This window comes from Hyperoodon ampullatus (assembly GCF_949752795.1).
Source record: "Hyperoodon ampullatus genome assembly, chromosome: 1".
Lineage (NCBI taxonomy): Eukaryota > Metazoa > Chordata > Mammalia > Artiodactyla > Ziphiidae > Hyperoodon > Hyperoodon ampullatus.
This window is the reverse complement of record NC_136914.1, coordinates 62,413,201-62,428,324: the sequence shown is the minus strand read 5'-3', so window position 1 is coordinate 62,428,324 and position 15,124 is coordinate 62,413,201. Positions and strand designations below refer to the sequence as shown.

General features: G+C 37.5%; 1 protein-coding gene and 1 pseudogene across 2 annotated transcripts in view; both read left to right on the top strand.

Annotated features, from left to right (window-relative positions):
* Nucleotides 1–15,124, top strand: part of CFAP70 (cilia and flagella associated protein 70) — a 90,143-nt gene that overhangs the window by 74,673 nt on the left and 346 nt on the right. The window contains exons 25-27 of the mRNA XM_079718841.1: nt 135–224; nt 4,976–5,077; nt 13,628–13,675. Coding sequence (XP_079574967.1) covers nt 135–224; nt 4,976–5,077; nt 13,628–13,675 — 240 coding nt within the window. The remainder of the gene's footprint in view (nt 1–134; nt 225–4,975; nt 5,078–13,627; nt 13,676–15,124) is intronic.
* LOC307063303 (ADP-sugar pyrophosphatase-like) lies at nt 7,532–9,193 on the top strand (annotated as a pseudogene). The gene has a single exon. The product of its transcript is annotated as an ADP-sugar pyrophosphatase-like (transcript).

Here is a 15,124-nt window from a genome sequence, read left to right as displayed (position 1 = left end):
TAATCCAAGGACTCATCTAACTTTGATTGGTGTGGAGTACAATTACAATTACAATTAGAAGCCCCATGGTTATCCTAGCAATGCAGTGTTTGAAGCTTCCAGATCAATAGCTTAGTGGTGCTTTCTTTCTACAGTACGAAAAGGCGAAGAAAACCTACCTGCAAGTCTGTAAGAGATCGCCTTCATGCCTTACCTGGCTAGGACTGGGAATCGCCTGTTATCAGGTAAGAGGATCAGGTCTTGAGACTAGCCTGTGCATACAGCTGACCTTGACTCTTCGGCCTTCTAGGCATCCTGGGAGTTTGGATGGTGGTAGGAAGGCTATCAGGGCAGTCTTCTCTAATGAAAAGTTGCTCTTCAAAGCTGTTCAGTAAACTGAAGGTCAATCTGAACTACAAAAATAAAACGTTCTTTAAAAATCCCACAAAAACTGAAGCATGAAGCTATATAATAAAAAATTTCATGTTATTTGGTACATAAGCTTGTAATTTTATTATGTTATCTGGAAGAGAAAAGTGATATGGGATATAAAGAATCTACTCAATTAAATTAAAGAAACTAATTGATACTTACTAGGCTCTGTGTCCCTTCTATATTCAGGAGGAGTTGCTACAGCTTCTGGTAGATCTTTTGTTCCACTGCCCCTAAAAACTCTTTAGTCACCCTTCCCTCCTTTCCTCTAATCTTTGAAAGAGGCATGCATTCTTCTGTTCTTGTCTGACTTCTTCATGTGTATTCTTGATTCTATCCCTCTCCTTTTCTCCTAATCCCTCACTTTCTTAATGTTTTCTTTCTCTTTGATATACATTTTTAAGCTTTCCTTCCCAGTCAGCTCTTTCCCTGTACTTTTCCCCTTCTTATTAAACAATAACAACAGTAACAACCTCCCTGGTTGTTACCCTTAACCAAAAGAATTGTTTATATTCCTTGTCTCCTATTCCTCATTGCTGTTTCTTTAACCATAGAGGTAAAATATGATAGTTATAGAAATTTGGATGATACAAAATATGAGGAAAACATAAAAGTATCCATAATCCCCACCACTCAGTGATAACCACTATTAACATTTGAATGCATTTTCCTCCAGTCTTTTTTCGTACGTATATGAAAGTAATTTTTTTAAAGTTCTTTTATTTATTTATTTATTTATTATTTTTGGCTGCATTGGGTCTTCGTTGCTGCATGCGGGCTTTCTCTAGTTGTGGCAAGCTGGGGCTACTCTTCGTTGCAGTGTGCGGGCTTCTCATTGCAGTGGCTTCTCTTATTGTGGAGCACGGGCTCTAGGCGCATGGGCTTCAGTACTTGTGGGACTCGGGCTCTGTAGTTGTGGCTTATGGGCTCTAGAATGCAGGCTCAGTAGTTGTGGTGCATGGGCTTAGTTGCTTTGCGGCATGTGGGATCTTCCCAGACCAGGGCTTGAACCCGTGTCCCGTGCATTGGCAGGCGGATTCCCAACAACTGCGTCACCAGGGAAGCCCTGAAAGTAATTTTAATGTATAAAATTGTAAATAATATATTTACTGCTTTGGAATCTTTTTTTCTACTTAACAGTATAGCATTGGTACCTTCTCACATAATCAAATAGTCTAAAACATAAATTTTGGTAACTGCATGGTATTCCCTGGTTTGGATGCATAAGTAGGGTTATCATGTAATTTATCATACAAACCAGGACACTTCTGAGAATGAAAAGGGTGATATTAATAATTACACTGGGACACAGGGAGTGTCCCAGGCCAACCAGGACATGTGATCACTTATATAGAAGCCATATGCCCCCACTCCACCTTCCCAGAAAGGATGTAAAACATCCGTAGCTGTTAGAAACCTAACAGCACTTTCAAAAGAACAAGAAACCGGGGCTTCTCGGGTGGCGCAGTGGTTGAGAGTCCGCCTGCCGATGCAGGGGACACGGGTTCGTGCCCCGGTCTGGGAAGATCCCACATGCTGCGGAGCGGCTGGGCCCGTGAGCCATGGCCGCTGGGCCTGCGTGTCCGGAGCCTGTGCTCCGCAACAGGAGAGGCCACAACAGTGAGAGGCCCGCGTACCACAAAAAAAAAAAAAAAAAAAAAAAGAACAAGAAACCAACTGTACAAACCAGTCAGCATAAATCATGCTTCTATTTGTTTTAAGTAGCATAAAAAAATATTTTCATTGATATAGAAACTCAAAAAAAGTTGGGTTAAGTCCTACTGCTAAGGTATCCAAGTAATCTCTGCCCCTCAGTCAGTGTTTTAGTCATGCTGTACCTATGTGTGGATATACCATATCTATTTGACCAACCACTTATTATTGGACATGTCATTAGTTTCTACATCTATATATTATAAATAAAGCAGAAATAAACATTCTTAAGACATAAATCTCTAAGCTTAATTCTGTTATTTCCTTAGGATACATTCATAAAGAATGTAGAAAAAATTTTAAGTATAGTGTCAACTCACTTTCCAGAAAGGCTGTAAACTGATTTATATTCTGCCAGGTGTGAGAGTCCATTTTACTGTTAAGTCATCAACAATGGGCATTATCATTTTCCAATTTGATATATATCCTAATTTACATTTTCATCACTAGTGAAGTTGAAATCATGTGAATTATCTGTCCATTTCCTAGGTACCAGTTACCCTTCAATTCCTTGCAATTAGGTGTATACCCCTTAACACTTTGCTGAAACTTCTCTGATGGGGGCCCCCTATAACACCCTAATTGCCAAATGCAATAGACCCTCCGATGAAGTCTCTGTGGCACTTAACCCTGCTGACTGCCTCCTACTTGAAACCCTCTCTTCGCTTGACTTCCACAATATTGCATTCACATCCTTCCAGTTCCACGCCTTCCTCTCTGGTGTCCTTCTCAGCCTTTTTTTGCTGGCTCCTAGTCTTTTACCCATCATAATTGTTGGGTCCTCCTGGGTTCTATAGCCAGCTCTTCTCCTGTCACCTTACTTCTTCTCCCTAAGAAATATAATCTACCCCAGTGGGCTTAACTACCAACTGTGCCCCAATGAATCCCAAAGCTTCAGTTCATAACACTTTTCATGTTCTGACCCTTATATCAAACAATTTAATAGACAGCTCCATTTGATGGTCCCCCAGACACCTCAAAATGTACATATCCAAAATATAACCTAACTTATCTCAGGATTCTCACATTCCTTAAGCCTGTACCTTCTCCTGTATCCCTTGTCTTAGTAAATGGGACTATAATGAATCCAGTCAACCAAGCCAGAAACTTAAAAACTATCCTAGTCTACTTCTATTACTTTTAATTAGGTATCAAATATCCTATTCATTTTGTCTCCTAAATGTCTGTTGAGTCTACTGTCTCCTCTCCATCCGTGTTTTTACTGCTCTAATTCAAGCCTCATCCCTTCTTTACCTGCTAGGGTGTTCTCCTGTCCTCCCTCAATTCATCTCCTGCATCGTTACCAAAGTGGTCTTTAAAATATGCAAATACCAGGTTACTTCCTTATTTAAACTCCTCAGTGACTACCCCTTATTTCAGAATAATATTCAGATTTTTTTTTGAATGATCTGGTCTCTTCCTAACTCCTTGGTCTTATCACTTCCTTTGTTTTCTCTCTCGCTTTCTCTCTGTCTCTCCCTTCCCTCCCTTCTCCAGCCACACAAGCATATTAAGAGTTTCCTGAGCATGCCATGCTCTCTGAAGCCTCTGTGCCTCTGTATATGAAGTTCTTCTTACCTGGAATGCCTTGAAGTATAGCTAACAAACTCCTATTTATCCTTCAGGATTGACTTCAACAGTGTTTCTTCTCTGAAGCCATCCCTTAATCTCAGGGTAGAATTATTCCTCTTTTCCTTTGTCCCTCCACTAGATTATTTATGTGTACATATATGTATATGTACACATAAATAAATATATATATGTATGTGTACATATATATACATATATGTATATATATGCTTTTATTATAGAAATGTTTATTTTCTATCAGAACTCTTTATGTGTTTGAGTTTTCATTTTGTCTTAATTTTTACGTATCTGTCAGTGAATTCTTTGGGCAAAAGTTGTATTTTTTCTTTTTATTCCAAGTATCTAGCATACTGCCTGACACAGAGTAAAATAAATTCTTAGCAAATATAGGTTGATTAAATAATGAATCAATATCTCTGAGACATTTAAAGTGTGGACCAAGGTATGGGCATTGCCGAAAGGCCATTCTTCATATTGTCTTGGGCCTAGAAACCAGTTATTTTATTTTCTAAAACATGAAAAATGAAGAACGATTTTACTGGGGAGAGAGAGGTATCTTGTCCTTTCCTTAGGTGGCCTTTTGGAAGATTTTACAAAACAAACTCACAGTATTAGGGAGCAGCAATGATATCCATGTGCCCAGAGCTCAGGGAACACCCTAGAATCTCTGAATGTTGTATTGATTGCTCAAGATTGTGCTGTCAATAACTAATATTAGGGGAAAGAGAAGCTTTCTAAACAATAGTATTTTGATGGGCTAACAGGACTAACTTAAGAAAGGGATGTACAATATAAAACTACAAATGTATCTGACAGCCCACTGTGTATGGGGAAATCACTGAATGAGGCACACATGATAGTGAATACTTCTGGTTTTCCAACCCTGGCACCTGAAGCTCTATGGTTCATGGATGCCCTGATGGGCCTGCTATAGAGAGAAGGAAGAAGAGAGGGGTATAACTCGATGGCCCAGCAGGCAGGGCTCCAGATTCCTGTACCTGACTTTTTAATCAGAGCAGTTCTACTTTTAACTCATTCATATATTGGAACACCACCACATATGATTTTGTTTGAAGAAAGAGTTCTGTTGCTAAAAATTTTTTTTTCTGTTGCTAAAAATTTTTTAAGTTGAAAATTATTAGTATGGGTCACATATATCAATGTTATTTGGACATAGCATTTTCAGCTAAACAGATTCCAGCTGGCTTAAGTGAAAACTACTTTGACTTAACAAATCACGTTTTCTTCTTTTTCTATCAAGCTGGATGAGCTCACAGAGGCTGAGGATGCTCTCTCTGAAGCCAATGCACTGAACAACTACAATGCTGAAGTATGGGCATATCTGGCTCTGGTCTGCCTGAAAGTGAGTGGTTATTATCCTTACACAATGCCCTTGTAGAGCAGAGAGGTGAGGGACCAAGTAAAGAAAGAGATAGCGGGAAGGCCATCAATGCATGATAGTTGAGGTTTGATGAGCTTCAGATGTGGTCATTATACTGATGATGAAGGAGAGTTCATGTCTGGGAAGCCTCTACTTAGGATGTGCTTGAAAATCATATACTTAGGTGTGTTTGTCTGGAAAGGAGATTCTAAAAATGGGAATGAGGCACTTGGGTTTGGTCGTCTCAGGTGAGTGGTAATGGGGTGGATTGGGGTTGACCGTCAGTGGGGGTTTCAGATGGGGTGGGCTCCCTGTGGCACTTTTGAGCTGCTCAGCAGGCCCCAGCCCAGGCCACACAAACTAAGCCCAGCCCAGTGTGTGCCCTGACTCAAGATGAAGGAGCATGTACAGATCAGATCTTGGTCTGGGGTGGCAGTTAGGAGATGTGCATGCAAGGGCTGTGCAGTGGGATGGCAGATTAGACTTGGGGAAGGTGAGAGATTCTCCTTCTGCCCTCCTCAGCACCACTCTGCCTGCCTTCACTCTCATGTTTAGGACCTCAAGTCTGGGATTGTATAGTCATTCTATTTATGCTCTGGATCTACAAAAATGTCATATATGGTCTAGAAAAGCTATATAAGAATCTAATGATAAAAAGAAAGGCAAGGTAGACTATAAGGGTGTAGCCATAAATGAATTACCAACAATAGGAACAACAGAAATCTCTGATAGACTGAAGTTATTTTCCCAAAAGATCCCATCATTTAAAAAATGCACCTGATGCTATGAAGCATCTTCTGTGTAATTGTCTCTAAGATTTTTCTTTGAGACCAGAGTTCAGACAGATGGTTTAGCTATTCAGACACATAGGTTAGATATTTACCTGATACTAATCAGGAAAGACATGGTATTTATATTTAAAATGTATTTAGTTATATTTAATGACCTGAGTTCCTTTTTCATTAAAGTTGTTTTCCTTTTAAAAAAATTAAAAATGGGAGTCATATTGTATCAGAATGTAACAAGGTCAAAGACCAGCAAAGGCGATACTCTACTAGTGTTTCTGAATCATTCCATCCTGTTGAACTGCTGGCTGAGGGTGCTTATCCTTGAAATAATGGGAAATTGTGTGTGTGTGGGTAATTGTGGGAATTTGTGATAGCTGCTTTACCTATAGAAAATAACCCTCCCAAAATTAAATTAACTTGCTTCAATAACTTCAACATTAGCCTAAGATTCAAATTGGGAATAAAGAGAGTGGCCCTGAGTTTTGCATTGGCCAATACAACACAGGGACTGACAGGGAATATTGTGATTATAAGAGAAACTAACAGAATAAAAATTACTGGACTTTCTCTTTGGAGTAAATATCAATATGAGAAATACCTGAGTTCTTACCCCAGCTGTGCCACAACTAGCTGTGGGATACTGGGGAAGTTACTTAAACTTGCTGGGCCTCAGTTTCTTCATCTTTAAACTAAAAGGGTCAAAATGGAAGATTTTAATACACTTCTCTCAGAAACTGCTAGATCAAATAGGGAAAAAATTAAGGATGTGTAAGGTTTGAATAAAACAACAAGGTTGAGCTCAAACACTAATTATAGAGCCCTGTACTTAATCATAGAATACATATTCTTTTGAAGCACAAGTGAATTATTCATAAAGGTTGACCATATGCTAGACCACAAAGAGAGCTTCAATGAATACATATAGATCATACTTCAGTAAAATTATAAATCAACAACTAAAAGATAGGCCAAAAGACTCACATACATTTGTAAACTTAAAAAAAGATGTTTCTAATTAATTCATAGATCAAAGAGAAAATCATATACAATTTCTTTTGGTAGGCAGAGTTCTAAAGATGACCCCCCCAAGATTATTTCCTGAAACACTAATATACCACAAAACAAGCCCCAACAAATTTAAGAGGATAGAAATTATATCAAACATTTTTTCCAAACACAATGGTATGAAACTAGAAATCAACTATAGAAAGAAAAATGGGAAAAAGAACAAACATGTGTAGACTAAACAACATGCTACTAAAAAAGCAGTGGGTCAATGATGAAATCAAAGAGGAATTCAGAAAATACCTCGAGATACATGAAAATGGAAACACAACTTTCCAAAATCTATGGGACGAAGCAATATAGGCCTTCCTCAAGAAACAAGAAAAGTCTCAAGTAAACAACCAAACCTGCCACCTAAAAGAATTAGAAAGAACAAACAAAGCCCAAAGTCAGTGGAAGGAAGGAATTAATAAAGATTAGAGAGAGCAGTAGCACCACATCTCCTCAGACTACGGCCTCAGACCCATGCTTTCACCTCCCCCACCACCACCACCCGCCCAGAGGAGTACCCATACCTTCGTCCCATGCCTGGGAGTAGCGTGAACTTCTTGCCTGGGGACTATAAGGACTAACTAGTTTGAAAATGGGAAAACTAGAACCAGCAGATTCTTCTCAAAACACCAGTCTATTATTTCAGAAGAGTTAATTTCAGAAGGAAAATGGGTCAAGCTTGATAAAACAACTTACAGGAATCTTACTGGTAAAACAAGAACTTGGGAAACTGTGAAGTGGACAACTAGGAAAGGACAGTCTGCTGATGGTGTGGCCAGTTATCCCAGTGCTTCAAAGAACCCTTCATTATGAATGTATCATTCTGGTAAAGCAGTTCTGACCACCACTGGGAAGCTACTGCTTAGAATGCCCTGTGGGTCTCACTGATGACAACGAAAGCCTAGAAGCAGCTGCTCTTCGGGAGCTAGAGGAAGAAACTGGCTATAAAGGAGATGTTGCTGAATGTTCTCCAGCTGTATGTATGGATCCAGGTTTGTCAAATTGTACCACACACATCATGACAGTAACTATCAATGGAGATGACGCTGAAAACCTAAGGCCTGAGCCAAAGCCAGGAAATGGAGAATTTGTGGAAGTAATTTCCTTACCAAAGAATGACCTGCTGAAGAGACTTGATGCTCGGGTAGCTGATGAACATCTGACAGTGGACGCTAGGGTCTATTCCTATGCTCTGGCATTGAAACATGCAAAGATGAAGCCATTTGAAGTGCCCTTCGTGAAGTTTTAAGGCCAAAGGACAGTGGCCATGTTTTTGTAAAAAGAATCACCAGACCCCCTTCACTAAGACTTTGTATTCAGCTTAGTTTTAATGTAGATTTGAAATTAGCTTTTTCATAAAATAAAAGCAACACCGAATGCAAAAAGAAAGATCAGAGATGAATTAAATAAAATAGAGATAAAAATAATAGAAAAGATCAATGAAACCTAGAGTTGGTTTTTTGAAAAGATAAACAAAATTGATAAACCTTTAGCCAGGCTCACTAAGAAGAAAAGAGAGAGGACCCAAATAAACAAAATAAGAATGAAAAAGGAGAAGTAACAACTGATACCACAGAGATACAAAAAAATCATAAGAGAATACTATGGACAGTTATATGCCAACAAATTGGACAAACCAGAAGAAATGGACAAATTTCTAGAAACATACAACCTGCCAACACTGAGTCCAGATGGAATAGACAATTTGAACAGACTGATCACTAGAATTGAAATTGAATTTGTAATTTAAAAAACTCCCAGCAATGAATTGGGAGATTGGGATTGACATATATACACTAATCTGTATAAAATAGATAACTAATAAGAACCTACTGTATAAAATATAAAATAAAATTAAAAAATTAAAAAAAAACCTCCCAGCAAACAAAAGTCCAGGACCAGACAGCTTCACAAGGGAATCCTACTAAATAAATAAAGAAGAACTAATACCTATCCTTCTCAAACTATTCCAAAAAATTGAAGACATCAGAACACTCCCAAATTCATTCTGTGAGGCCACCATTTACCCTGAGACCAAAACCAGACAAAGACATTACAAAAAAAGAAATTACAGGCCAGTATCTTTGATGAATATAGATGGAAATGTCATCAACAAAATATTAGCAAACCGAATCCACCAATGTATAAAAAGGATCATACACCACCATCAAGTTGGATTTATTCCAAGGTCACAAGGATGGTTCAACTTTTGCAAATCAATGTAATATACCAAATTAACAAAAGGAAGGTTAAAAATCCCATGATAATCTCAATAGTTGCAGAAAAAGCATTTGACAAAAGTAAACATCCATTCATGATAAAAACTCTCATCAAAGTGGGTATAGAGGGACTATATCTCAACATAATAAAGGCCATTTATGACAAACCCACAGCCAACATCATACTCATTGGTGAAAAGCTACAAGTCTTCCTGCTAAATTCAGGAATAAGGCAAGGATTCCCACTCTTGCCACTTCTTTTTTTTGTTTTATTTTAATTGAAGTATAGTTGATTTACAGTGTTGTTTTGTTTTCTGGTGTATAGCAAAGTGATTCTTTTTCATAACCTTTTCCATTATTTATTTATTATTTCCATATTTATTACAAAATATTGAATATAGTTCCTTGTGTTATACAGGAGGACCTTGTTGTTTATCTATTTTATATATAGTAGTGTGTATCTGCTAATCCCTCACCCACACCTTTCCTTTTGGTAACCATAAGTTTGTTTTCTATGTCAGTGAGTCTGTTTTGTAAATAAGTTCATTTCTACAATTTTTTAGATTCCACATATAAGCGATATCATATGATATTTGTCTTTCTCTGATTTACTTCACTTAGTATGATAACCTCGGGGTTCATCCATGTTGCTGTAAATGGCATCATTTCATTTTTTATGGCTGAATAATATTCCATTGGCGATAGATAGATAGATAGATAGATAGATAGATAGATAGATATCACATCTTCTTTATTCATTCATCTGTTGATGGACATTTAGGTTGCTTCTGTGTCTTGGCTACTATAAATAGTACTGCTCTGAACATTGGGGTGCATGTATCTTTTCAAATTAGAGTTTTCTCCAGATATATGCCCAGAAGTGGGATTGCTGGGTCATATGGTAACAAGGTATGCTGAAACTACTGATGAATGCTTAAGGAGGAAGAAGATATTTACATAGTCTCAAGTATTTCGCAACAAGATATTTATTAATTACAAGGGGGAACACAGTAATGCCATAGTAGAAAAACCTGACAGATAACAATCTAAACAAACAATCAAGGTTACCATCACCATTATTGGGATAAACAGCATGTGCCTCCTAATAGAATGCACTGAGGGCAACACAACAGTGTTTTTGAGGTATTCCTGCTAAAAGTTCATAACCTGATATAATCATAAAGATACATCAAACACTAATTGAGGAATATTTTACAAAATAACTGCCCTCTACTGTTGAGAAATTCCAATATCATGAAACAAAAAGAATCAAGAACTACTCCCAATTAAAAGAAACTGAAGACATGAATACTGAGTAAAGGGCATGATCCTGGATTTTCTTTTGCTATAAAAGATATTACTGGGGCATTTGGAAAAATCTGAATGAAGTCTACAGATTAGATAATAGTATTATATTTGTACTAATCTCATGATTTTGATAATTGCACTGTGCTTATGTAAGAGAATGTCCTTGGTTTTAGGAAACACATACTAAAGTCTAAAATTGCATCATGTTTACAATTTACTCTCAAATGGTTCAGGAAAAGTCAAAATATATACTTATGTATCATGTACATATGTATATATGTGTCCATGTGTATGTGTGTATATACAGAGAGGAGAGAACTATTCTTGTAACTTTAATCTGAAATTATGTCAAAATTTAAAAGATAATTCATTAAGATAACATAAATTAATACCACACTACACACCCATTAGAATGGCTTAAATCGAAAAGACTGGCTATTATTGACAGGGATGTGGAGAAACTGGAATCCTCATACATTGCTGGTGGGATTGCAAATTAGTACACCACTTTGGAAAACAGTTTGGCAGATTGTTAAAAAGTTAAATACATACTTACCATATATCCCAGCAATTCCACTTCCTGGTATCTAGTCAAGGAAAGTGAAAACATATGTCTACACAAAGATTTCTCTATTTCATTACAGCATTTAATAATCTGTAAAGACTGGAAACATTCCAAATGACCCAACAGTGAATGGATAAACAAAATACGGTATATTTATACAATGGAATACTATTCAGCAATAAAAATGAAATTCTGATTCATGCAACAATATGGATGAACCTCAAAAACATTATGCTAATTAAGAGAAGACACAAAAGACTATATATGATACCATTTATATGAAATTAGGAAAATTATAGAGATGAAAATAGATCAGTGATTCTAGGGCCAAGGGTCGGAATGGGGATTGACTGCAAACAGGCACGAAGAAACTTTTGGGGAGTAATAGAAACCTTCTAAAACTGGATTGTGGTGATGGTTGCACAGTTGAACCTTAAAATTAGTGAATTTTTGGTAATATATTATACCTCAATAAATCTATTTTTAAAAGATTAAACAGGGCTTCCCTGGTGGCGCAGTGGTTGAGAGTCCGCTTGCCGATGCAGGGGACATGGGTTCGTGCCCCGGTCCGGGAAGATCCCACATGCTGCGGAGCGGCTGGGCCCGTGAGCCATGGCCGCTGAGCCTGCACGTCCGCAACGCGAGAGGCCACAACAGTGAGAGGCCTACGTACCACAAAAAAAAAAAAAAAAAAAAAGATTAAACAGCCCACCAAAATGAGGAATAAATGGACTGACTGTTCAATAAATAGTGGTGGAGTCACTGGCCATACATATGAAAAAAAAAGTAGTCGTTACTTCACCCCCCACCCCGCCCCCACACACACAATATTCCAGCTGGTTTAAAGGTCTAAATCTTAAAACTTTAGACTCCTTAGAAGAAAATATGGAGGATACCTCTTTGCCCTTGGGTGTGCATGGTTTTCTTATGACTATAAAAGCACAAGACAAAGATAAAAATATCAATAAATTAACAACTTTTAAATTGGAAATTCATGTACAACAAAAGGCACTAAAATAAAGCTTAAGGACTTTATTATAAATACTTGCAGCATTTATAACTAATAAAGGATTAATATCCAGAATATATAAATATTACCTACAATAAGAAAAAAACCCTACACACAATCTGATTGAAAAATGGTCACAGAATAGGAATATATAATTTGCTGAAGTGGAAATTGTAAAAGTCAATAAATATATGAAAAGAAGTTCTGCTTCACTAGTAACCATGAAAATGCAATTTATAATTATGTGACAGAAATTCACACCCATAAGATTGGGAAAAATTAGTTTGATATTACCAACATTGATAAGGATTGTCCTAATTGCTAGTGGATGTAAAGTGGTACAACTACTTTGAAGTGCAATATGGCATTATTTAGTCACATTCATATCTACAACTTAGCAATTTTATATATAGATACATTCCTAAGGAAAATACCAGAAAACATGTACAAGGATGTTTACTGCAGCATTTTACATAATAACAAAACAAAAAAATTCTTTTTCAAAATTTTGCCTGTTCTGGATCCTTCCATCCTTTGGGTCTCTGCCTCCCTATGGCAGAAGTGAAACAAAAGTAATAATGATAGGAAAGGAAGATGTACTGGAAAATACCCCTGGAATTCAGTGAACTTCAGGTAGGAACACTTGAAAGTTTAAATATTTTAGGAAAGTCTTTAGGGTAATGAAGTCTTCTGTGAACTAGTAAAAATTTACCATGGACTAGCACTAATCGGAGAATTGGACTTGATATTCTCTAAATTCCCTTCTGACCTGAACAGTCTGTGGTTCTCATATTTATGTATTTAAATTTTCCGAAGTGACTCTTAATACTGCAGCTAATTTGTTGTGCACAAACTTATGAAATATACTAGTGAATTCATATTATTCTCATTTAAGTCCTACATGATTACTTTATACAAGAAATAACTAGAAGTAGTGTTCTCACCTCATATCCAGATCTGCATGGAAGTAATTGCAGTATCTGCTTTTTCTAATGCATACAGAAAGGATAGATTGTAGTAATTAAAAACCTGGACTCTGGAGCCAAGCTGCATTGTTTTAAAACCTGGCCCTTCCACTTATTAGCTTCATAACCCTGGCAAGTTATTTATCCTCTCTGTGCCCAGGTTTCTCTATCTGTAAACTGGGAACTATAGATACTAGTGGCATGTAAATATCAATAATATATTGATACAATATAACTATAAATAATATTGGTATATATGAAAGTAAAGCACTTTAAAAATGTAAACAATTAAAACAATGTAAACTACAAAGCAAGCACTATGTAAGTGTTAGCTGTTATTAACAGAATAGCTTCAATCCTGAGAGTAACAAATGACTCATGGTGCTTTCAGGAAAAAAAAAAAAAGAGAGGCCAAGTTGTCTTTAAGCTTTTTGAAATGAAGGAGGGATATATATATTATATATAGATGAACATCTGCTTTTCCCTACCACCTTTCATTTTCCTGCTTCCCCTTTGAATTCAGAGGTTCTTAACTAAGAAGGTATAAATCCTCTGCTTATGTTCTTTCCCTTCATAATATTTATGGTATGTCCTCATCACCAGGCGGTGCTCTTTTTTTCAGGCTGGACGGCAACTGGAAGCTGAGCAGGCCTACAAGTACACGATGAAGGTATGATGCAGATACCTCTGCTGTTCATACTGTACTGAGGTTGGTAAACTGGAGGGAAGGTGCTGGCTTAATTCAGGACTTGACTTTACAGCATTTCATGATATGAATATTTTTCTAGAGGATTTTCTTACCATCTTTGGCCATTATCATGGGGCTGCTGGGTTTGGAATAAAAACCCGCATATTACCATGCGGGATCTTTTGTTAACCTCCCTGGGCCTCATTTTCCTCACATATAAAATGAAGGTGTTGCTCTAGTCCAGGGGTCAGCAAACTTTTTCTGTAAAGGGTGTGGGCTACATGGTTTCTATTGTCACTACTACTCTGCCCTTGTAGTGCAAAAACAGCTATAGACAATACACCAAGTAATGAGCATGGCTGCATTTCAAATAAAATTTTGCTTACAGAAACAGGCAGCGGGCTGGATTTGGCTCATGAGCAATTGCTTGCCAACCCCTGGTCTAGTCTATCAGTTATGATTGCAAGTAATTTGACTTGGAAGACAGTGGCTTAAACAAATTAGGAGTTTTATTTTTCTCATCTAATGAAAAGTCCAGAATTGGTACCATAGTGTCATCAGAAACCCAACATCTTTCTGCTTCACCAATCATAGCATGCAGTTTCCATCCCTCATAGTTGAGAGACAGCCATTGTAGCTCCAGCTATCATATCCATGTTTCAGGCACAATAAAGAACAAAGCAGGGGGGCTTCCCTGGTGGCACAGTGGTTGAGAGTCCGCCTGCCGATGCAGGGGACACAGGTTCGTGCCCCGGTCCGGGAAGATCCCACGTGCTGTGGAGCGGCTGGGCCCGTGAGCCATGGCCACAGAGGCTGCGCGTCTGGAGCCTGTGCTCCGCAACAGGAGAGGCTGCAACAGTGAGAGGCCCGCGTACCGCAAAAAAAAAAAAAAAAAAGAACAAAGCAGGGAAAGGACAAAGGGGCCGTGCTAGCTATTTCACCTCCCTTTAAAGAGATATGACTTTACCTTACATTTCATTGGCAACAATTGAAATTACCCCTAGCTACAAGGGAAGCAAGGAATGTGGCTTTTTAGTTGGTTACATTGCTGTCCTGGAAAGAAATGAAGATTTTGTTAGTAAAAGAAGGGAGAGAGTGGGTTTTCAGTAGGCAACTAGGTGTGTCTACTACACATCTAGATTTTAAAATTAAAGTCTAATGTCTTTGATTCCTGTGTCTTTGATTCCTCTCACTTGCCAAATGGGAACATTATTCATTAGTTAAGATATATTGGGTGATAAGGTAAACTCTTTTAAAAATAAACTTTTATTTTACAAAAAAATACACAAATTGTGAGTGTTCATACCACGTGATGAATTTTCATAAAGTGAACACATCCATGTAACCAGCACGATGTTTTGAGGTCTTTTTAATGGAGTTATTGTGAAATAGAGAGTATAGGAAGAGTCAATTCCATCCTGAGGAACTATG